The sequence below is a fragment of the Pezoporus occidentalis genome, unplaced genomic scaffold, assembly GCF_034315485.1.
Source record: "Pezoporus occidentalis ecotype Australia unplaced genomic scaffold, CSIRO_AGI_Poc_V1 ctg90, whole genome shotgun sequence".
In the NCBI taxonomy this organism is placed as follows: domain Eukaryota; kingdom Metazoa; phylum Chordata; class Aves; order Psittaciformes; family Psittacidae; genus Pezoporus; species Pezoporus occidentalis.
This window is the reverse complement of record NW_026916263.1, coordinates 768,878-793,690: the sequence shown is the minus strand read 5'-3', so window position 1 is coordinate 793,690 and position 24,813 is coordinate 768,878. Positions and strand designations below refer to the sequence as shown.

The window sequence follows — 24,813 nt, the reverse complement described above, 5'->3', positions numbered from 1 at the left end:
CTTACTCAGCAGCTTCCTGAAGAGGCCAAAGTCTGCTCTCTTGAAGTCCAGGGCAGTGAGCTTGCTGCACTCTCTTCTCACTGTCCTGAGGTTCTTGAACTTGACCACCTCATGATCACTGCAATCAAGGCTGCCCTGGACCGTTGTTTCCAACCAGCTGTTCCCTGTTGGTGAGCACGAGGTCAAGCATGGCACTTCTCCTTGTCGGCTCCTCTATTACTTGCAGAAGGAAGTTGTCTTCCACACAATTGGGGAACCTCCTGGATTGCTTGTGCCGGGCCGTACCGTCCTTCCAACACATGTCAGGGTGGTTGAAGTCACCCATAAGAACAAGGGCCTGCGAGCGTGAGTCTGTTCCTATCTGTCTATAGAGTGCTTCATCCACAGAGTCCTCTTGATCAGGCGGTCTGTAACAGATCCCCACTGTAATGTGCCCCATAGCTGTTCTCCTTTTAACCCTGACCCACAAGTTCTCTATTAACTGCTCACCTGTCCCCAGAGTTCCATGCTCTCCAGCCTATCCCTAACATAAAGGGCAACTCCCCCTCCCCACCTGCCAGGCCTGTCTCTTCTAAAGAGCCTGTAACCTTCCATTCCAACACTCCAGTCATAGGAGCCATCCCACCATGTTTCTGTGATGCCTGTTATATCATACCGCTGTAGACGTGCACACATCTCTAATTCCTCTTGTTTGCTCCCCATGCTACGGGCATTTGTATAGAGGCATCTGAGCTGAGCTCCAAAGGAAGCCGGCTCATTGGCTGGAGCGCCTGGAATATATCTACATTGCACTGAGCATTTATTATAGGTGCTGGTAACTGACTGGATGTGTTGGGATGGAATAATGCCCCCCTCCCCCAACACATCAAGTTTAAAGCCTCCTTGACCAGTCTGGCAAGCCTCCTACCAAAACTGCTTTCCCTTCTTTAGAGCAGCTCCACCAGCCCCCACTAGACCTGGCCTACAAGCTTGGGTCCCGTGTTCAAGACACCCAAGCCCCTGACTATGGCACCACTATTCTAACCATTTATTAACCTAGCCAATCCGCCTAGCCTTTTTAGGGTCCTCCCCTGTATCCTGGAGAGCTGACGAAAAGACTATCTGAGCTCCAGAGCCCCTAACCACCTCCCCCAGGGCTCTGTAGTCCTTCTTACTGTTCTCCAGGCTACTGCTATCTATATCCCTAGCATCCACATGTATCACCAGAAGTGGGTAATAGTCTGTGGGACTTACTAGAGCAGGCAGCCTCTCTGCAACATCCCTGATCTGAGCCCCTGGTAGGCAACACACCTCCCTTGGGACTGGGTCAGGCCGACAGATGAGTGCCTCTGTGCCTTTCAAAGTAGAGTCCCCTACTACTGTGACCCTCTGCTTTTTCCTGGCAGCACCAGTAGTGATCTTCTTTAGCAGTGCATCAGCCGGTTGCTCATGGTGCGAGTGTGTTTCATCATCAGCCCCCTGCAGGACAGGAAAGCTGTTCTGCGTGGGGACAACAGATTTAGGAGGAAGCCCTTTGCTTTTCATTGTCCTCTTCCTCGTATTTTTGTTATTTTTTGTTACTGTTTCCCATCTTCCCGGGTTAACAGACTCCATCTTTCTCCATGAACTCCAGGGTACACTTGAGGCCCCTGCACAGTTTGGCCCTGGAGCAAGCATCCCTGCTTCCTCTCAGCTTCCCTGACATCTCGCAGTCTATTAACGGCACCCTGCAGCTCAGCCACCTGCTGCAGGAAGACCTCCACCAGGGAGCACCGAGTGCAGCCCTGCCCATTGTGCACCCTCCCCTCACCAGACCAGTGCAGGCACTCTCTACACTCTGAGCTCTGCCCTGCCCTGCAGCCTCCCCTCTCACCGGCTCTGTCTGGGTGCCTACGCTGGCCACCGCCGGGGCAGCCAGAGCAGAGCTCCCAGACCAGGCCCTGGTCACACATCGAGTGCTCACCATCCTGCTTACCTACCTGCGCAAACTGCCTCGACCCGCTCTGCTCGCCGCGCTCCCTGGGCAGGTTTTTAACCAGTCAAGGCTGGTGCCGCCCCTCCTGGTTCCGCCCGCTGTGAGTCCCTGCTCGCTTAAGCTGAGCTGCCGGCTCCTGGGCAGGTCCTGTCGAGGACTTGAGGCTCCCTCGGTGGCTCTCACTGCTCTGAGTTGAGGCTCCTGGACGCTGAGCTTCCCCCGCTCAGGTGTTGAAGGCGTCCTCTCTCGAGCTGCTCACCTCAGGAATTCAATTAGACCTAAAAGCATTATTTATGGGGAGGGTTTTTATAGCAAAGCGTTGTTGCGCCCAGTGTGCTGAGCCTTTATTTCATGCGGTTTTGCATTCTATTGTTATATTGCATACATACCTGTTTTCACTACACAGACTTGCATGGTGTTTCCATGCATTTATTCTTCAGTAGCTTGCCAGTGTTTTAGTTGGATTGTATAGTAACAAATGTTTACATTGTTTCCAGCTAACAGTTCATTATAATTTAAGTGGAGAAGAAATTGCTAGTGTCCAGTGTACATTTAGGCTAAAGTTGGACAGTTTTAGGTTTCAAGGGTTAGTGGCCAAGTACCAAAGTATTGGTACATGTAAAATAAGAGGTCACAGCAGACAGGAAGCATGAGGGCTAACTAGAAACAGATGTTTAGATCGTTCCGACGAAGGTTTATTCAACATTGTTCTTGTCACTACTTCTGTTATTGTCACTTATTTTCCTGTTTCTTGATTATAAATTGGAAGGGATAAACTTCTCACTGGAACTGGCATAGAAGATGTGATCATGTGCTAGGGCAATTTTAAACAGACACACACTGCATTGGTTTACCAAGTTCTCCTGTGAACTCATAAATGTCTGATTTATTCCATAAGTAAACTCTACTAATTGAAGCTAAATGTTTTCAAAATTATAGTATTTCTCTGATAAAAATCCTAATTTTTTACAGTAGGAGTGCTTTACTTAAGAATGAGTATATTCTTGTACTTATTAAATGACTAGATACAATTAAAAAAATCATGCATTTGAATAATAGCCCAGAATGTTAGTTTCCACTTAAGAAAAGTTTATTACATTACCAGATGTAATATCAAGGTTATGGAAACTGACAAAAAAGAGCAAGAATGTGAAGAATGAAATATCTGCAAAACTCATGGAAGGTAAAAATAGTGCTAAATCACAGGGAAATGAGGCTGTTCAGCATTCCTAAATAAGTTCATCTTTCTGCTTTGCATGTGAATTCCATAGTGGCTTTTTTTTTTTTTTTTTTAACCTTTAGACCAAAGTGGATTGTTCTCATTTTAATTATTTACACTGAGATTGAAAATACCGTGAATTGATACTGGTTTGGGCACAGATTTCCAAAACCTATGCTCTGCTTTTGTTTAGTTTTTATGTGTCTGTGGTGCCTGTCTGTACCTTGAACTGATGGAGTTCATGCTGCAGACACAAACTACATCAACCCCTCCTTAATTCACATTATGGATGTGCTAACATTTTTTATACATCCGTTCATCCAGAAAAGCTTTGTGATTTTTGTTTGGGAAAAGAAAAAGAGGGATCCTGTTTACTATTGCCAATATATATGATTCTTCTCCTAGGCTGTCACTGACTACAAGTGACAGATTGCAGTTTCATTTAATGCAATTATGATATCATTCTTAAGTGCATTTTGAAAGAGGACTTCTTTTTTACATATTTAAATTTTACCCATTTAAAGTATGTGTGTTCTACAGCAGCTGGTTTTGAACAATTTTATCTATCACAATGTTACCTAAGCCTCTTTTGGTTTGTTTTAAGGAGCTACAAAAACCTGAATCTATTGGTCGGACATTCGTATCTCCAGCTGTGGCAGGGCAGGATTTTGCAAGATCTGAAGGTTTATTGACTTTTGAACCTGGACAAAAAAGTGCGTTTCTGGATGTGACACTGACCCCAAAGACAGGATCTTTAAACCCATTTCCTAAACGTTTCCAGGTTGTACTTTCTAATCCCACAGGCAGTGCCAGAGTGGATGATGTGTATGGTATTGCTAACATCACAATTGTCTCAGATTTTGACTCCTTGCCAGTCTGGGGGCTGATTGATCAACTGCATCAGCCTCTTGATGACACCATTTTACATAGAGTCCTCCAGAATCTGAATGTCAGAGTGGCTACAGAAACTACAGAAGAACAGCTTACTGCTGTGATGCACATCATAGAGAAGGTAAACCTCTCCTGCTCTTTCCTGAATGACCAGTGGCTTTAAAAAGAGTATAAAACTATGTGTTTAGTTTTAACTGGCCTGTGTCACAGGCCTGTGACAAGGTCAAGGTTAGCATCCTCACCAGTGAGTCAGCGGCACAGAACAGAAAGGTAACAATAGAAACTGTGAAGTCCCACTATCAAAGGAGAGGAATCTGGAGACAAGAAAACTGGAGAGGGACTATGGACAAGGGCCTGTAGGGACGGGACAAGGGGGAATGGCATTAAGCTGACAGAAGCTAGAGTTACATACTAGATTTTATGAAGAAGCTCTTCCCTATGAGGGTGCTGAAGCCCTGGCACAGGTTGCCCAGAGAAGCTGGGGCTGCCCCATCCCCGGCAGTGTTCAAGGCCAGGCTGGATGGGGCTTGGAGCAACCTGGTTTAGTGCAAGGTGTCCCTGCTCTTGGCAGGGGGTTGTGACTGGATGAGCTTTAAGGTGTATTCCAACCCAAACCATTCTATGAGTCTCTGATTCTATGACTATGGTTTCTTGATTTTCAGGCCACATCTGTATTTGTTTTAGCCCTGGCACAAGATGCTGAGCCCAAGGTTTGGTTGTATCTTCACAGCTCACTGCAGTCAACACACAACCAAATCCTGCAAGGGCCAGCTGAAGTCTGCTGTTCTGTTAATCAGGCATGCAGTTTGCCTTTCTTCCTGCAGTAGCTTTGGGACTCAGGTTGGCAGGGTAGCTGAGCACTTCAGCATTGCATCAAAACTCTGGAACTAGGTATGTCTTTCTGGCTCTTCTGCACTTACAGAATAATGCACAGAAGCTGGAAAACGTTTAAATACATAGACACAAAGCAGTATAACAATATTCTTGAATGGTGTTTTGTCTGTGTTGCTATTTTGACACAGAATACAGGAAATAAGGGCAAAAATTGTCAGGACTCAACAATCCTTGATTTGTGAAAGAATGAAAATGCCATGTGGTTTCTTTAATAACCAAATCCCTATTAGTAAACATATCTTTATGTAGTTCTGACATAGGCTGCATCTCGTGCCTTGGCAGCCATGATCAGAAGGTGGAAAAGATATTCTGAACTGACAGAATGAACACTGGGATAAAACTGAAGGTCTCACTAAACTGTTTGACATGAGGAAATGTCATGAGCAGACTTCTGCACACGAAGTGTTGCTTGATTTCTTCTCCTCTCATTAGGTTACAGACATAGGTGAAAAACAGCTACTCACTGATAAAAGTAGAAGTCTTTTCTATGAGATACTCTGTGCTCTGGCTAGCCCAAAACGTGAGGACACACGAGGATACAGCCTGCTTGCTGGGGTGACTGAGAAGTTTGCTTTTTCCCTGTTGACTGGGATAATGTGCGGATCACCAGGGGAAAGGTTAGTAAACTTGAATTCGTAATGTTTTAGAAATATGTGACAACATACAGGTGGCTGTCATCTGTCACCTACATGGAAATGCATTATATGTGTCACAATCAGCACTATACTGGCACTATTAGCTGGTGTCACAAATAACTGGTACAAAGATACAGCGTAGCTGTGGGAGTAGGAATCTGGACATATTAAGTTAGTTTTAGCTCAAATACTGCCTGGAAAATATTCATTACTCTTATTAAGAAAATACTATGTAATTCTATGATGGAGAGCTGTGTTCTAAGACTTAGAGGAGAACCACTAACCCAACATTTCTCCTGGCATTTTGTAATTTCTACATGTTTTGTTTTGCTCACTTGAACATTATTCACAATTTTTTAAATGCTAAGTGTACTTTTCACATTTAGTTTCAAATTGGTATTTGTGTTTGGTAGTGCATAATACCCTGTAGTCAGGCTTATGGGCAGGGGAAATAAGTGACTGCAGAAATACATTACACCCTTTTGTGAGTCAGATGGTTTAAAGCGGTGAATTCTTTCTGAATTTCTCCTTCTGTGAATCTATTAAATAACTGGTAGTTGAATTTAGGAAAAAAATTACTTCCTTTTCCCCCTCAGAAAATCAACATAATTTAGATTTCTATCACAGCTTGAACATACAAATTTTCTTGCCACATCCTAAGTTGCAGGGGGTATGAATCCCATCTCAGCCAAAAGACAGTAAATGGCATAAATATCAACACTGTCCTGAACAGTGTCCAGAACTTGAAAGTTAAAATTCTTTATTCCAAGGTCTTTTGCATCATTGGTTAGGAAAAAGAGGTAAAGCAAGATCATATTATTTTTATTGTCTCATTCTTGTAGATTAATCTCTACATCAAGTTATAAAGATGAATCTTATGATAACCTAGTTTACCATGGAGGGTTTTGTTTACAGATCATAGTGAGCAAAACCCAGGGGAGGGGAAATGGAGAAGCTGAAATACATAATAATTTAGCCCCTGGCTATATCACAGAAACTAAAACTGTTTGTCAATTAAATATCCTAAAGACTAAAAATTATAGAGGAATTAAATATTAGTTACAAACACATTTTAGAGCTATTCTGTGAAGAATAGTGAAGCTCATTTCCACTTAACCAGCTGTATTGCTTTTCCAATTCAACAGAGGTAAAAATATCCTTGACAGCTGCCCGTACATTGCAATAATGGCTCACAACTGGTTTCCTCAGCAAATCAATGGACACAGATTTGATGGAAAAGATGGGGATTCTATTCAAGTGCCTGAACATTTACTAGACATCTCTGTTTCATTATCACCTCCCCACCGAGAGAACTGTGAATCTGTGCAGTTCACAGAATACAGCAGTCAGCAGTGGTTCATTACTGGAGATAAAGAACTTGCCCTGAAGAACAAGGTTTGAAGATAATGCAATTTATTTTTTCAGGAAATTAGTTTAATTTAGATATTGCTCAAAACATCTTAAATATATGTAAAATAATGTGAATATTTTTGTGTTTCTGATTAAAATGCAACTAACTGTTGCATTTTAATATTAAATTTGTATTTGCGTTGTGCATGTTGTTTCAGGTTTTTTCTATGAGTTTGAAGGGTCGGAGTTCACAGCCTTTAAAAGATAACAATGAAGTCATTTATCGGATTTATGCTACAGGAAGTCGTATTGTTCCACAAAAGTCTCTATGTCTCCTCTGGAATCAAGCTGCTGAAAGGTTATTTTATTAACCGTTTTAGTTATCCACTTTCTACCATGAACCTGTGTATTTGCCCGTGTTTTTTCCTTATTTTTTCTGGCCTTTGTACCAGCACATAAAAATTTCTATATAATAAAATGCATAGTTATTCTATCTCAGAAGTTTCCCAGTCTTCTACTGCTGACATTTTTCAGCAAAATACCATGTAGATTCTATAATGATGTGTTAGACAATGCTAACAGGCCACAAATCTCAGAATTGTATCATTTCATTAATATTAATGACTCAAGTCCACTCTTAAAAAGTAGAGAACTAAACCTGCCTCTCTGGTATTGCTTCAAGTCACTGACTCAGAATGTGTCTAATTTGCTGATATCCACTCTTTTATTTGCGTCTGTGAAAGACACTGTGTAAGTGAACCAAAAAAACTTGTTAAGGGGCATCTTAGGGACTTATCTAGACCTCCAGTATGCTGCCTCCAGTAGTGGCTAAAAGTAAATTCCCAGGGAAGAATAAGACCAGGACAAGTATAAATAGTAATTCCCCTAACGCTATACTCTCTAACTGTATTTGCTGAATGTGATTTTGTGTATTTCATCCCCAAAGTGATTATCTGTCACAGACTTGTCCAGTTTTGCCTTGCACCATCCAGAATTTCAGCATGTCTTTTGGCAATGAGCTCTGCAGGGCTGTTATTTTTTGACAGGCCATCTGCAGCTGCTAGCTTAAATTGATGTCTTCTGGTTTTTAGAAGAAATGGTGAGCTGATGGTCATTTTTCATTCTTGTTGCTACTCATACCATTACAAACCACGGAATAAACTTTTTCTGTGTATACTCTTCAATGCCCCATTATTTGATTAGGCTGTCTTCCCTGTTCACACAGTATAAATGAATTTGGAGAGAATTATATTCTGTGTCCTGCTGAGATTTAGTTGGTTTAGATATGATTTCATTAGACTGGCTGGATTATATCAGTCTGTTACTGATATAAACTATTTCTCTACAGAAAGGACATGCAGCAGAATGTACCTGTATTCTCTCCTTTTGTTTAGACGCTGTAGTACAGAAAAGATGTGACTTCCACTAGAAGTGGCTTAGGATGTCAGCTGTAGTATCTTTTTTCAAAATGGTTCAGCAATATTGAAAGAAGACAAAACTTTTAGTTTCAAAACAACAAATAGCAATATAAAATGAAGTGTTCTCCATAATGGGATAATGCATTGTGCAAGTTAAGAAAGAAACTATTTGAAAAGCCAGGCAAACCTGTAAATCTTACAGAAGTTTTAAAAATATGGCCACAAAAATTCTCGTATGGAAAAAATATTATAATATATTTACAATTATTTTTACTCATGAAAATTAAAAAAAAACAACAAAACAAGCTATCTGCACCTGGAAGATTACACAAACACCTACGCTACAGTTTAGAAAACTTAGTATTTCAGAAATACAACAGCTTTCAAGCATACTTAGCATATAAATTACACAAATCCATTTCCAGCTTTGTTCATCTTTTGTTTTGCAGCTGGCTGTCTGATACTGGGTTCTGCAAAGTGATGGATGACTCGTCAGACTACGTGGAATGCTCTTGTTCTCATATGTCCATTTATGCAGTTTATGCCCAAACAGATAACTTGTCTTCATACAACGAGGCTTTTTTCTCATCTGGATTCATCTGCATTTCAGGTCAGTTGGTTTAAGGAGTTTTCTCATTCATAACGACCGAGGACAAGTAAGGCTGATTGATTTTGAGCAATTTTATTAACTGATGACAATCTCTGTATCTGGAGGACTATTGGAGGAATGTTAACTAACTTCACGGTGTTAAAGTTGCCATTTGGTGTGGTATTTGCACAATGACAGATTTTGCCACTTTTGGAAAAAAGAATCCAGCAAGTACATTTCTTTGTGATGTTTTATTGAACCATGCAAAAGAGAAATATGTTATTTATTTCAGAGAGGAATCCTAGAAGACCCAAATTCACCTGTGTCTCTAGCAGCAGTACAGTTGTCCTTGGTGTCAAATCTTTCAGGTGCTTTTCTACCTACCCTGAAAGTTTTTTGACAATTTTTGTTGGCAATTTACATTCAGAAGTGGTAACTAGAGGGAGATAGATTCCATGTCATGCATGTAGAGCTCCATTAGACTCTGCTGCCTAACTGCTACCTAATGTCTTTGTAAAAGCCTGAGATTTTAACCTGTGAGAATCATGACTCCATTGACAGGTACAACAGCATTTGCAGAAGTCCTAAAATGTCAGACAAAGCCATTTGGCTTCCAAAGGAGAAGGAAACTACAGCTTTCATATTGCAGTCAGTTTACTATTATGTTTCAGGCAATCCCACATGAAAGTAAATTTTTCATCTTGTGTTGATAGGCACTGTGGAAGCAGGAACCTGAGAGTAAAATGGTCACTAAGAAAACATGCTAAAGAGACTCTTAGTCTAACCTTAAGGCATTCAGATGGAGTCTGGGACAGCTCCTTGTGAGGTTTATGCCCTCTATACTAGACCATCACTGTATAACAAAAACAGCGCAATCACCTGAATCCCCTGTTTATGCCCTCCCAGCAAATTGCCTTAAGGGGCTAAAGCTAAGCTCCTTAACTGTTTTTAAACAACAGCCATAAAAAAGAAGATGGGGAAGAAAACCCTCTGTTTTTCATGTACACCATACAAATTGATTGTTTTATGTAATAATGTAATAAATTTTTAGCTGATAAAAATAAGCAGATTTTAAAATACAGCTAAGCTTCTTAGATTGTGTTAGTGAGAGTAAAATAAAAGACAAAGTATAATAAACAGATTTAACTAATGGTTTACAGAAAAAAAGTAAACTGATGAGACAAATATGCAATAGAATGCAAAATTATATAGAAACTGAAGAAAAACCCAACAAAGTGACCAAATATGCTGTTGACACTGAAGCTAAGAGAAATATTTTGCTGAACTGGAAGAAATAAAGACATGCAGAACTGGTTGTTTATTGTAGTTGTGTCATAATAATGTATTTAGAAATTAGAACAGTTTGGCCTGGTTAAGTGTTTGCATTGAATATAACTTCAATGACTTTTAGCTTCTTCAGCTGGTTGAAGGTGTTTACTTACACAGTTGTAGATATATCTATTTAAATCAAGTAATTAACAATTGGCAGGAGTTGGCAGTCCTGGTCAGACATTTCCTGATTGCCTAAGCAGTCTTTTTCCCAACCAGATCTGCATATCCCACATGCCCTTGGTCATCATGCTTGTAACAAGCATGGGCAAAGCCCTTCCCAAATCTTCGCTTGTGAAGCCAAGCCATCAATAGGGATATTACTTATTTCTCCAACATTTCCATCTAAGTGTGAAGAATTCAAACAAAAAAAAAAAGAAAAAAATAGCACAATACAGTGAAATAGAATATTATTATTTCCAAACTATTCTTGTGCAGATAGTTGTATAAGTATCACTACCTTATTTTTGAAAGGTTTAGAAATAATTCTATCTTCAATGGTTTATTTCATTTGTATCTTACAAATACTTGTAGTTGAGCAACCAGTCTGTCTCAAGGGAGTGTAAAAGATCTGCCTTATGTATCCAAATTCCTGCTCTTCCTGGGCTGTGGAAGTGCACGAACAACTAACTGTACATGAACTTTAGCAATGTTTTCCTTAGTTGCTCAGCTTTCTCAGAGTCCTTCTTCCAAGAACAGCTTACTGGTAGGTAAGGGGCCCTTCTCATTTCTGTTCTGTTCGTGTTCACAATGAATTAATGAAATAAAATTGACATTACTTTTTCTGAGTACTGATGTAATAGATTTCTGCACTGAACACAAAATGAAATGGGAGACTGCCACTTAGAAGGTTATAACTATCTCCTAAAACAATGCTATCCAAGTGGAGGCAATTTTTTATTTGTTTCTAAAAGCATTTTTGGATGCAGTAATATGAATGCTGAACCTTGCTTTTTATTTAACTATTATGACAATCATCCATATCATTCAGAAATTTTAAAAACTTTGCAAAATGCCTTGTTTACATGATTCAATTACTTTAGCTCTCAAACCTATGAAAAAATTAAATAGGTGTTAATACTTGAGCAGTAAGTTCACAAGTGAGGCCAGTGTGAACTAAAGTGAACATAATCTCTCTGTAATGTTTTGTGTAATCATCTACATCTTCAAGAGACCAAATACTGTTGTTCTTACTTACCATCGTTTATTAGCCTAATCTTTAAATCTTTCCCTTTTTGTTTTGGTTTGTTTTTGTCTAGGTTTCACTTTGGCTATTCTCTCCCACCTTTTCTGCACCAGGTGTGCGATGTTTGCAGCTAAACTTCTCACTCACATGATGGTTGCTTGTTTGGGTACGCAGGTAAGAAAAAATGCTGAAGTCTCAAATAAATCTTTACTTTCCTTTACCTCACTTTCATGGCCATGTCTGAACAGACCTCCTTTTCTTTTTCACAGTATAAACACTTTTGGAAAACATAGACTTTCAGCTTATGATACTTACAATTGATCCAATATTCATATCTTATATTGGCAATTCAGTTGAAATGTGAGAAAATAGTTCTATATGGGAAATAATAAATGTTTTTAATGATGGGGTATATAATTGAGACAAAGAGTTCCATCATTGACATCATTATTTATGAAGTAGATTAGTGTCAGTAATCATTAATTCTGTGGGAAAGGTTTGGTTTGAGTAGTACATGATGAAAGTTCTTTTGTAATCTATTGTCTCAAGAAAGGTATAACTATGAAAAATTTAAATAATAAAAGAGATTAAGCTGTAGGAAGTCTTCCTAGTTGTCTCATACTGGTTCAAATAATAGGTAATATAGGATCAGCAAACTGAAGGAGCATATAAAAGGAGAATATGTCTGTATGTCCTATAAAATATAACTTCCTCAGCTTTGGTACATCTGGTGAAAGGGGCAGCTCTTTGAGAATACTCTCAAATATCTTAAAATTACTTTATAGATTCCTTATGAAGGAGCTTTTATGTATATTTTTAATTCTATAAAGATGATGTAAATTTAAATTTGCATGTAGGCTGAAGGCAGGGGTACTGGGAGATGTTAAGCAGATTAGCAGGCAAGTACTTAGAGGAATGTGTGGTATCAGGGAAATACTCAAATTCAGGGTAATTGAAATAGCCCTGTGTTTCCTGTAAAAGTTTAGTGACTGGCATCTCTCTCAAACAACCTTTTGTGTACTGACTTGGTTAGTATATAATTTTATTCATGTTACCTGGCGATACAGCTTTTGGTTGCACAGCGGATAATATTCACCATGCAGCTGGACTTAGAAGGAGCAGGAAAGGTTCTCACAGCTCTTCCAGATGTCACTTCATACCAGCAGAATTCCTGCATAACTTAGGTGAACAGCTGAGGCATAACTGTGTGTTCAAAATTCTGAAAGCCCCCAAATAAGTCAAATGTTAAATAGTATCTCAAATCAAAATTTGTTGTACCTTACATTTGAATTTTTTGAGTCATTATTTTGTGTGATCTACCTTGATTCTCAGTTTTGGCCTAGTTATTTTGTAAGATGTCTTTATCATCCTAAGAGTTACTTAGCTGTGGTAGTAGTGAATTTATTTCTGAAGATACGCTGAATAGGAGTATTGTGTGCAGTTCTGGTGTCCTCAACATAAAAAGGACATGGAACTGTTGGAACAAGTCCAGAGGAGGGCCACGAGGATGATCAGGGGACTGGAGCACCTCCTGTATGAAGATAGGCTGAGAAAGGTGGGGCTGTTCAGCCTGGAGAAGGGAACACAGCATGGAGACTTCATAGCAGCTTTCCAGTATCTGAAGGGGGGGCTATAGGGATGCTGGGGAGGGACTATTCATTAGGGACTGTAGTGATAGGACAAGGGGTAGCGGGTTAAAACTTAAACAGGGGAAGTTTAAATTAGATATGATATAAAGTAGAAGTTTTTTACTGTTAGCGTGGTGGGGCACTGTGATAGGTTGCCCAGGGAAGTTGTGAATGCTCCATCCCTGGTGGTGTTCAAGTCCAGGTTGGACAGAGCCTTGGGTGACATGGTTTAGTGTGAGGTGTGGCAGGGGGGCTGGAACTAGATGATCTTAAGGTCCTTTCCAACCCCAACTATTCTATGATTCTATGATTTCCCTGATTTACTGCTATAATTTTAATTTCAGGTTTGTTTTAACAATCTACTAAACTCACATTCCTCCATTCTCAAGCTGGTGCTGTAGCTGCTTTGCTCTAAAATGAACATCACACTATCACACACACACTTGCGAAAGAGCATGTAGTCAAAGCAGGTACAGCTATGGGAAATGTTTCACTTCAACAGTATATTCAATATTAAGTTGAAATTCAGTTTTCATGAACATTCTCTAGATCAACTTATGTCCAAAATATGTATGGAAGAACCTAAACAAAGGCATCCTTAAAGCTTGAGCTGAACAGAAACTAAAGTTAAAAGTTGCTGCATTTTCTGTTAAATGCAGTTTTATTTAAATGTCATAAAGATATCACTTTTAAATTTTCATATACTGATGTGCAAGCATATTGTTGGTCGTATGCCTAGCAGTTCTTATCTGCTGACAGTTCCAGGTTTTAAATAGTAACTACTGTAATCTTGTATGTTTCTTCTCAAGGTTGGGCAGGAGCTGGGGCATGGGCAGTGTTGGAGACATGGTCAGGTAGAAACTTAACAGCCCAGGTCTGAGTTTAAATAGAGGTGCTGGGCCTTGGAGCAGAGGGCGTAGGTAGAGACTCCAGTTGGGAAGGGTCAGGATCTTTAAAGTGGATTAGTGCACTCAATGTTCTGAAATAAAGGCAGCCTCTCTCATTTTTATGTTGATGTCTAGTAAGAGTGAAGGGAGGGTTTAAATGCCCCTATTTTTCAGTCTTTCTTCTCCTAAGTAGAGTATATTTTGAGAATTAGTATAACTGTATGTAAAGAAAAACTATCTGAAAGGCATGTACTTCATGGGTGGAAAAATGTTGGAATCATCAGTGCAGGAAAAGTTTACAGAAGCTAAAAGGTTAAGACAGGAAGGATTTTCTGCAAAGGCAGAAGAGTGTAAAAATGTTATCGTTGCCTTTCCTTCTTCATGTATAAAAGTAGTACTGAGGAGTCAGATATTTATGGCTACTGGAATACTATGCTTGGTTCTAGCTCCTGAAGGACTTTGAATGTGAGAAAGTTAACTTCAGCTGGGCTCATAGCCTTTTCTGTCTGCTAGTTGTTTTTTGTTATAATACTCCATTTTAACAAAACAAATACTCCATTTAAACTTTTATACGAAATACTGCTCTGTGCATAAAAATTCTTGAGAATAGTTCCATGTGGTGTGTAAATATAGTAACTTGGTTTAATTAGAGATACTACTTAGAACATTTCTAAGTCCTTTTGTTATTTATACTCAACCCCTAATGATCCATGGCTTTTCATGATTGCTTTTTCTTTTGCCATTCAATTATTCCACAAGTTTAGAACAAAACTTTTGAAAGAAGGTTTCAGCAGGGTAAATGCTTAGCCAGTTAGCTAACTTGGACTTGGAAAGGAAAGAAAGACAGCTTGGCAGCAGCTGTTTCAAAAAATGAAAGTTGCTTTAAGGCAGAAGGAAAAGAGAAGGGATATGTTTGACAAGAGTGAACTGTTCTGAACACCTGAAGGAAAATCTTTTAAAAAGTTGCTTGTGTTATGTTGGCATATGTTCTGTCTAGAGAAGACTAGCCTGATTAGTAAGACTAAGTTTAACAAAAAACTCTAAATAGAAGATACTTGTACAGCTATACCTATCTACAAGTATTCGGATAACATATGTATGATATTTACAACATAATTAAAAGTTTGGTGGTTTTGCTAACCAGTGACTCTGTATGAGGTCTTATTTAAGCCAGTGTTAACTGAGAACTTACTATGTCAAGATCAACATTTAATAATTCCTAGTTTAAATAAAAGGAAAATGTTAGTACTTTGCATTTTTGTCTAGTAATAGGTAGTAGTAGCCTCTAGATTTGTACCTGTTAGATCTCAAATCTAGAAGCTGGTGTTTCTTTGTGCAGTTATATTTTTACAAGAAAAAAAAACAAAACCCGTAGAATATTTCTGCTTAGCTAACCTGTTTTATACATTTTTGTATAATTAGGTTTCCTCCAATATATCTGCATAGGATGTTTACTAGGCTTGTAGGAATTGCTACCAGTGCACTTATTACTGTTACCTGTAGATGGCAGTCAAACCTTTTCAGCACGTTGCTCAGAAACTTGGTCTTCCAAGGCTGTTCCTGCTTTGCGGTTGCTCGCAGTAATTCGTTACCGTGTCAGTGATGGGGAATGGTGATTCACAGTATTTGACCTTCATTTAATTGTTGGTGTGTCTAGAGCTTTCAGCGTTAATGGAGCATTTGTAAAGTACTCAAGAAAGGGTGTTTCACCAAGTGTTTTGTAAAACTCCTTGGAAAGACACAGGAGGTTAATTATTTCTAAAAAGTTTTTCATTCCTTTCCATTCTGTTGTTTACTCAAAGAATCATGATGTCTCCAACAAACATTTCTTGAATCATTAGTTAGTCATGGTATTTTGTTTGTTTAGCCAGCATAAGTTCATGCAACAATACCTTAAATTCACAAGCAAAAAATTACTGGGTTGAGATTTTCAGTTTCAAAGTAAATTTTAGTAAAGATTTATATATTTAAAAAGTTAAAGTATAATGAGAACATACTTCACAGTGTTTCCATACAGCCATGCTAATTGATAAAATTCTTCTTTTCAAACAACTATAAACCTAGATTACAGTCTTAATAGGAACCATTGCTTATGACTCCCATGCTTTGCTTGGGAATTCCAAGGCAGAAATACATTAATAAGCACTCTGTACGTGGCTTGTGCATGTATATTCAGCTTGATGCATCTTGTCCACATTAAATTTCAGTGTTTCAGTAAATTTCATAGACCATTTCTGCAGCATATGATGACTATTGCAAATGACATGAACATGTGCTGAGTTCTCCATTTAGTTTTTTGTGTGCACTGCTGAGCTTCTCCATATATATGCAGTAGCTATTTCCCTGAAATATTTGACCATCCCAATCTGTTTACAGCAATAATTCCATGATTCTATGAATAATTATGTACAAATGGACTTCTGGCCGCTAATGAAAATTAAAGTTTAATGGTTAAATAGAAAAAAAGGCATATGGAGAGTCATCCTATTTTTGTCTAAAAAGCATTTATTTTCTAATTTAATCAGTCCTCAAGGTACAGTAGCACTCAGCACCATCATCCATCAGTGTAATATCTGTAACAATGACCAAGCTGGCAAGCCAAGTTCATCCTACTGTTAACTTTGGTAGAAATGTGTGATGAAGAATTATGCTCACTGTGTTTAACTGTTTGAAAGCTGTGCATTATTCAACTTGAGCAAAAATACAAACATACATGTTACCTAAGAAGAAATTGTGCAAACAATCCTAGTTTAAAAATTGTTAAACATTTGTTTGAAAATGATGAACTGCCAATTTTATATCTGTTGTTTTATTAATTGGTCTTACTCAATTTTGGAGAAAGATAGAAAACACAATTCTGCCAGAACTAAAGTAAATTTTAAAGATAGTATGATATCTCCAAGAGATGATGAAGGAGCAGGATACAAATGAACGATCATAGAGCCTGTAACTTCTGTCATTATATAAAAATGAAAATTCCTGCTATAACTGTAGAATGTTGTTTCTGCTGTTTTTAATCTTAACCCTTCTCTTCCAAACAAGGGGAATTCTCACTGTCCCCGCTACATAATCAAAACCCCAAAGAAATTGTCATATATACCTGGGTAGAAGGGGTTTGCAGAGTGCCACAGAAAATATATGGACTCAGTCAGAGATCAGTATGATCAGACAAAAGCCGTTTATTACAAAGCCTTAACCCCTTAAATACTATTTCTTACATGCACTTACAGTGATTTGGCATATTATGATTGGATACATGTCTTGAAGACCCTTTGCAACTAGCATATAATTGGTTAAACACAGGTGTGGGAACTTGACTTCAAAAGCTTGCCAACAGTCCACAGTTCTCATTAACTCAGTGAATTCCAGCTTCTTCTTATCTTGCTTGCTTAAGCTTCCTTGGGCCTCTCACAACCTTGCTGTATCTTTCAGGATTATTCAGAGTTTATGTACCAATTATGCATTCTCCTGTGAGAACACTGTCTCCACATCTCCCCCTTTTTGTTTTATATATGTTTTGGGTGACCCTACTTGAGCAGGGGATTTGGGCTAGATCATATCTCCAACATATGCCAACTACAGGCTGCTGGGCCTGCCCCTTTTTTCTGCTGTATGGCTCTCTGACAACAGGGGAGGCCATCCTTCACATCAAGGCCTGGCATGGCATGTGTCCCCACCACTCCACGCCTGCTGGGTTGCAGCCAACAGCGGAGCTAAAGGTTCTTCTTGGTGGCAAACAGAGAGGCCAACCCAGTCTTGCCCTTGATTGTGGTAGCAGGCCTTTTGTTAGCCTCAGTCCTTGCACCTTGTTGTCAATGCAGAGTTTCACCTGCTTCATCCAGTAAGAAGTCGCTACTACAGCAAGGCACACACAAATTTACACTAGCAGAGTAACTATTACAGGGTGCAGCAGCATGTTGAAGACGCTGATGGCAGTGAAGGACTAGCCAAAGAAATTTCTTACCAGTGGAATTCTCCCCCCCTCTTAATTTGTTCCATCACCTGCTTTATAACACTACCATTGTATTAAAATTTTTCTAGCTTTTGCCTTAGCATTTTCTAGCAGCTACTGCAAATTTCCATACTCTAACATCTCTTTTATAAGTGACAAATCTATACAATACAAGGTGTAGTTCCTCATTAGCAACTGGCTAGTAAATACAGGTGGTTTTATACACAAAATCACAGCCTCTAATAATAGCTACTTTACAAGCACACATATTCAGGATGTCACTTTTCAGTTGTCCCCAAGTGATGTTTTGCAGTTATTCGTTTTTTCTCTTCCTCTGTCTCATTCTGCTTGGGGTAATCACGGTCAGCTCCTGTAGCCAAGACGTCAGGTTTTTCCATTCGTCTGTCCAGCTCATGGCAAGGCTTGACAAACTTTGCAGGCAGTCGCCATGGACCTGTAGGCAGGAGGACACAAATATAGCCCCTCCTCCAGGTTATCAGTTCTTGAGAAGCAGACAGGTTAAACTGCATATTTGCAGCATCATTGCTCTTTCCCCCTTTTTTTTTTTTTTTTTTTTTTTATTACCCCTGCAAAAACCAGCCTGCTGGGCAGGAGCTACAGCCACCTGCCTGCTTCAGCAGCAACTATAAATACCTGCCGGCAGCCGCACTTGTGCATTAACTGTTTCATGCCCGAAATGTTAAACAGCCACCCATTAAAAACTTTTACATGAACCCAGCAATACACAAAACACCGATTGCCCTCAACACGCACACACACGTGTGGGATTTCACAAGCACACTCCACACAAGTACAATATTTGAAACACAAAAAGACAATTATTACTCCCACTACACAGTCCCACGTACAGAACGTGGCATAAGGACCCTGTGGAGACTAACAGCAAACCAGCTCCAAGAAGCATCATTGCAATGCAAGGTGGCAGGCTCAACCTTAGCAGGCGTCCCCGCAGAGGCTCTGCCTCCCCCACATCGCATGAGGCTTGGGCTTTTATACTGACCAAAATGCACACTCATTCCGACACAGGTGGCCAGCCTGTGCTGGAAGAAGTGGCCAGCAGTATCTACAGAGGTCTCCAAGGGTTGATAGAAACCTGGACATACTTATATTTACCAACTTCTAGTTCATAAGTATCACAGAGAGACTGTATTAAATGAGACACCGTATGCCCAATACCCCTGATAAGAGCATACGAAAGACCTTCCCGCCACCGAAAACGCACCTATATATGCCTGTATCCCGTGTTTGTCTCGCTGTAGGTTCGGGGGCGTGGGTGGGGGGTGGTGGATGGTGGTTTTTTTTTGTTTTGTTTTTTTGTGTGTTTTTTTTTTTTAACATGAAAAAGGATGCTCCCTTCACTTTAAGAAGGACTGAAAACATCCATAAAACGGAAGTCCTAAGCTGAAATTTTACTTAATTCAATCATTGACAAGGGGGTTGTCCTGGGGTGGTGCTGGCTCTTTCCAGGGTTTCACCCATCGAGCCGGCACCCACCGCAGACTGGAATCTGTAATTACACATATATAACCTCAACCACTTAGTTTTGCTTTCACAGGACCTTTCCAAATGCCGGTTTCCAAATCCTTGTACTGGACCAAAATACCCAGAGTTTTAGTCATATAACCTGAACCTAATGCCTGACCATGTATTATAGCAGGGGGGTCATTAAAGTCTCCTGTCAATTGCACAAAATTCATAACATATACAGCTTTCTGTATCCTTGCTACCAGTGTATGTCCTTCTTCCCCTGTTTTTTGTTTTTCCAACAGTTGTTTCAAAGTTTGATGTGTTCGTTCAATAATAGCTTGTCCTTTAGTACCCCCACAATCACCCTGACCTTGTTGTAGAAGGGGTTTAACAGCAGCGGCGAAGGCAGTAGCCATGTATCCAGCCTTTTCCTCTGCTGTGCCCACTTTAGAACATGCATCCATCATTTCTTGAAGACCAGCAGATTTTGGCAAAACCTGCAAAATACGCTTACAAGCTGGGTTAGCATTTTCCATAGCCAGAGACATAAGCATTGATTCTTTAGCATTAGATGCCAGATCAGTACTCTTTTCAATAGCCTCTGTCAATCTGTCAATAAATTGCATATAGGGCTCAGTAGGTCCCTGCTTTACTGATGTATATGAAGGATTAGGTTTTCCCGCTTCCGGCACAGCTTTCAGAGCAGCTAAAGCCAATTGCTATGCTTGCTGTAAAACTTCAATTTTCATACAAGCTTGTACTCCATCAGGGTGAAATTGTCCCTTTCCCAATAACATTTCAGATGAAACACCGTGCAAAGGGTGATGAGGATTACACTCTGAATTCTCATCTGCAGCTCTTGCAGCAAGCTCCTCAAACCCACTTTTAAAACACAGGAGCTGTGAAGGAGTTACACTCTCCTCCTCAGGAGACTCCCACCCCGGCAAAAATTCTTGGGGACTAAGTTCAGGGGCAGTAGCAGCACGAAAAGGATTAACATCAGTTTGTTTCAGTTGCTCAGTAGCCGCTACTGACTCCCAAGTATCAGCTGGAGCTACTGCTGGTAAAGGCGTTGTTGACACAGGATAGGGGAAAGGCGCAGGGTCCTCAAACTTTCGTACTGTACTGCGCACCAGTTTTTGGCCAGAATGTTTTATGCCTGAAGCAGACAACACTACCATGGCTGTAGCACCGGATGCTGAATCTAACGTAGGTGCCAAGCCCTGCTGTTGTGAAGACGAGTCAGAGAGAGCTGTAAAAACGGATTTTGCCCCCTATTTCTCAGCCTTCATTGTGGCTGAAGTCCCTTTTAGTAGTAACCGGGGGGCAGCAAGAGTCTTCGCCTCTTTAAACCCACAAGTAACTTGATCCCACAGGCATGCCCCAATTTTTTTCCAAGTCCCGAGATCAAAAGCTTCATTAACCCCCTTGATCAGCTCTTTTTCTTTACTCCAGAGCAACAATCTTTTTAACAGATTATCGTCATATTCTATCCCTCTCACTGAGAGGATATGCTGGAAGAGCTTAAGAATGACCATTTTTTTCTTTACTTAATTGATTCCCCATCCTAACCCTCTTCCAGACCCCGTCGGCTGTTACCTTATTTGCACTGCACAGTGTCTCTGGGGCTCACTAGGCTCCGTTCCGAGACGACTACCTCCCGATCCTGGTCCTACCAGATCGAACCCAGCTGACGTCCCCGCGGCTCTGCGTTTTCCACTTTCTTCAGTGCCACGCGCTTTAATTCCTTACTTTCAATATGAAAAATATGGGGGGTCCCTGTTCGGGCGCCATTTGCCGCAGAAAATATATGGACTCAGTCAGAGATCAATATGATCAGACAAAAGCCGTTTATTACAAAGCCTTAACTCCTTAAATACTATTTCTTACATGCACTTACAGTGATTTGGCATATTATGATTGGATACATGTCTTGAAGACCCTTTGCAACTAGCATATAATTGGTTAAGCACAGGTGTGGGAACTTGACCTCGAAAGCTTGCCAACAGTCCACAGTTCTCATTAACTCAGTGAATTCTAGCTTCTTCTTATCTTGCTTGCTTAAGCTTCCTCGGGCCTCTCATGGCCTTGCTGTATCCTTCAGGATTATTCAGAGTTTATGTACCAATTATCCATTCTCCTGTGAGAACACTGTCTCCACAGCAGAGCCTGTTCCAGGATGTGGTGGGCAGAGTGATCCTCTGTACCATCCACCACAGGGCAGCCCATGCCAGTGAGTGGCTGAGTGGCCTTTCTCCTGGCAACAGAGAGAAACCTTCATGTCAGTTTAGTCCTCCCTTATGGTAATCCCACACGTTTTAGTCAGCTGATGGGAAATACTAATTAAAGGGCTGTTTCTGAAGAAGCCTGGTTCAGAGCTTCACTAAACTCTGTGTCCATATGAAATATGAAACTCATGGGATAGGAAACAACAAATATTTTCATGTATGAAAGGTGGGGGAATTTGCTTTATAAAACCTAACTGTCTTTGAGGACAACTAGGCCTGAGATTTCCTTGCTCTAATTTCCTTGCTGTATACTGACAGCAGTAAATAATGCTGAATGTGCTACTATCAGCCCTTCATGAAGCTGAGGAACCCATAGGGTTTGAAAGGGCACAGCAGAAACAAAATTGAACTGCAGTGATCTAGAAATTCAGCCCCATGTTAATGTGGTTTATCCTGTTATTCTCCAATATGAAATGTTTCAGTAAGAGGAATGATGAGTAGCAGGTAGTGTTCTTCCACCCTTAATGTTGGTGTTCCTATCTTTGGGATAATAATGTTTAAACATCCTCATTTAGAGAAGGAGAGATTCTGCGTGTATTACTTACAATGTGGTAAGTGGAAAAGATTTCCACTTCTGTTAGAGGAATATTAGAACTTATTAAATAAAACTGGATATCCTTTCTACTTTGGATTATTTGATGTCACTAAAGCGACCACAACCTTTCTCAAATGAGTATTCAGCCATTAGCTCCCTAGGTGGCATTTCTTAAAGACATTATGCAATCTTTCTGTTCCTGCACATCTTGTGTTAAGTCAACTGTGGAATATTCCATTCATCCTGGCAAAAGTAGTTTCCATATAGCATGGACAGATTTTCCATCTAAGCCTTTTGATGCCATATTTCCTAATAAGGGAAGACAAATCTGGTAATCATTTGATCTCACAGGAATAAATAAGTAAATACTCTTGGCAGTCCTGCTTAATTCTATAGAGGATGGGGTCAAACTCAAGAGGCAGCATTAGATTTCAGTTGATACCATATGATGTACTTGGTTGATCAAACATAAGAATGACAGTTATGTTTTCCAGCAACTTTGCATTTATGATTAATTTTCATTTTACAAAAAATGTAGCAAATTCAGTTTAAAATGCTGTATTTCTGTTAAAATTACAGTTCTGTACAGCACAGCTAGCTAAAGCACTTGTTGGGGATGTCAGAAAGGAAAGCTGCATCAGCAAGGATGTTTATGACGGCAAGCTGCTTTCACCAATTCCTTATGTGACATTTGTGTGATCACAGTTAATAAATGTCAGCTGGTTTACAGTCACATTGACACAGGGCATGTGATGCACATACCCTAGTCCTGCTGATAACACGTTCCAGTGTAATAATACAACATGTAATGATTTCTTGGAGTCTCTCTGATTTTCTTTGTTACCTTTGCAAGAAGAATTAGCAGATAAACTTTTTCTTCCAGTGACTATGTCAGTAGGTTTCATATTGAATTAGTTATTTATTAGCTAATTTCAGTAATACCCACCAATTCAGAGCCCAATTCAATCCCAGAGCATGGGGTTAAGCTCATGCAACTTCTTTCAGAAGCAGTTTCAACCTAGTAAAAAGTCAAACTATTTGGGGATTAGTTTACATAAAAGACAATTTCATAGTAGACTAATCTAAATTGAATGCTTTTCTAGTACAGCAGTAAAATTTTATGATCAGTAATGCTCTAAGGACCTATCTCTATTAAATTACACTACTACTTGTGAGTCCATGATATCCGAGAAGAATCAGTTAGACAAAGGTGAAGCTAATCAGGGATGGGTAGTAGAAGAAATAATCATTTATCTCAAGGTTTCAGTGACTTTATAAGCTGCTTTGTTATTTCATATACATATATATATGCACACATTTTAAAGATGTATATGTAAGGTATCCTCAGGTGTATGATAAGGTGTATGAGGTCCTATATAATCTGAGGGTCAAGAAATCCTTATCTCAAGCAGTGGGACACTTGACCATCAGATAAGTATTAAGCATAATACAACAGTGAGGAAAGACTGTTACATAAAAAAAAAGCAGCATTTCGTTACCCTGAACCTTATTGTAGTATATTTCTCCTTTTTCCAGTAGGGGGTCCCATTTTGCCTCTGGAGTTTCATCAGATAGCAAATGGCTGTCGCTCTGAGAAGCGTGATATAAACATGACACCATCTGCAGAAACATAAAGCTAAAGCTCAGGCAAAAATAAAGGCAGTGCAGATGCTGTAAGCGTGGATCTTTAAGGTCTCAGTCAAGGAGTGTGGAGATGTAGAACCAGCTGAAATACCTCTATTCCATGGAAAAAGGGCAAGAAGTGCTTCAGTAGCCATGGCCAGGTGATGGAGCCTGTAAGAAATAAATCTGAAATACTTAATGTAATTTAAATTTTATGTCACATTTTTCCTTCCACCAATATAGAACTTTGGTCTCTCATTGGTAACACTACAGCAGTACCCATTTATTTATATTTATACTGTTGCTCTTCATAGGAATAATGTTACTTTACAACCCGTGTTCACTTTTCTGATGTTGATTCACCATGTAATGTTAATGCACAGGCTGTTAGTATCTTCTTGTAGATTATTTCCTGGTGTTTGCCAAAACTCAGCTATATGAGCAGTACTATAACATATGTTAGAATGCTGCTATATTATCTCACACCTCCTATCCTCATTGCAAGCAGTCAAATGTTCTGTTTATCACTTTAAATTATAAGAGTGTGAGATTTCTCTCAGTTAATGCCTTCCAGCTCTTTTTTTTTTTGTTGTTGTTTTACACTATTTTTTCCCAACAACACAAACAGTTTGGGACCACACACAGAGAGGAACAGATAGCAACATTCCCAAGTTGCCTATTCGTTGCTTCTCTCTATATCTTACTGTGAACCGGGTTATCCTGCTGCCTCTTTCTGCTTCATGCTTTTCATTGTTCAACTATTAATTAATTTAAACTCCCATTTTCTGCCTTTTTTCTTCCTCTGCCTTTGTTCTGTCTACTCACATGTGCCATTCTGCCATAATAAAAGGGCAGATATCTATTACTTCTAAGTAGCAAATCTCCCATTGCTCACTTCTCTACCTAAGGCTTTCCTCAGCCCTGTCTTTACTGAGAGAAGAACCTCA

At 39.7% G+C, this 24,813-nt stretch overlaps 1 protein-coding gene across 1 annotated transcript in view; it reads left to right on the top strand.

Annotated features, from left to right (window-relative positions):
• The window catches only part of ADGRV1 (adhesion G protein-coupled receptor V1), a 293,458-nt gene that overhangs the window by 115,052 nt on the left and 153,593 nt on the right, over nucleotides 1–24,813 (top strand). The window contains exons 78-83 of the mRNA XM_062605211.1: nucleotides 3,778–4,185; nucleotides 5,391–5,575; nucleotides 6,739–6,988; nucleotides 7,162–7,301; nucleotides 8,811–8,971; nucleotides 11,539–11,639. Coding sequence (XP_062461195.1) covers nucleotides 3,778–4,185; nucleotides 5,391–5,575; nucleotides 6,739–6,988; nucleotides 7,162–7,301; nucleotides 8,811–8,971; nucleotides 11,539–11,639 — 1,245 coding nt within the window. The remainder of the gene's footprint in view (nucleotides 1–3,777; nucleotides 4,186–5,390; nucleotides 5,576–6,738; nucleotides 6,989–7,161; nucleotides 7,302–8,810; nucleotides 8,972–11,538; nucleotides 11,640–24,813) is intronic.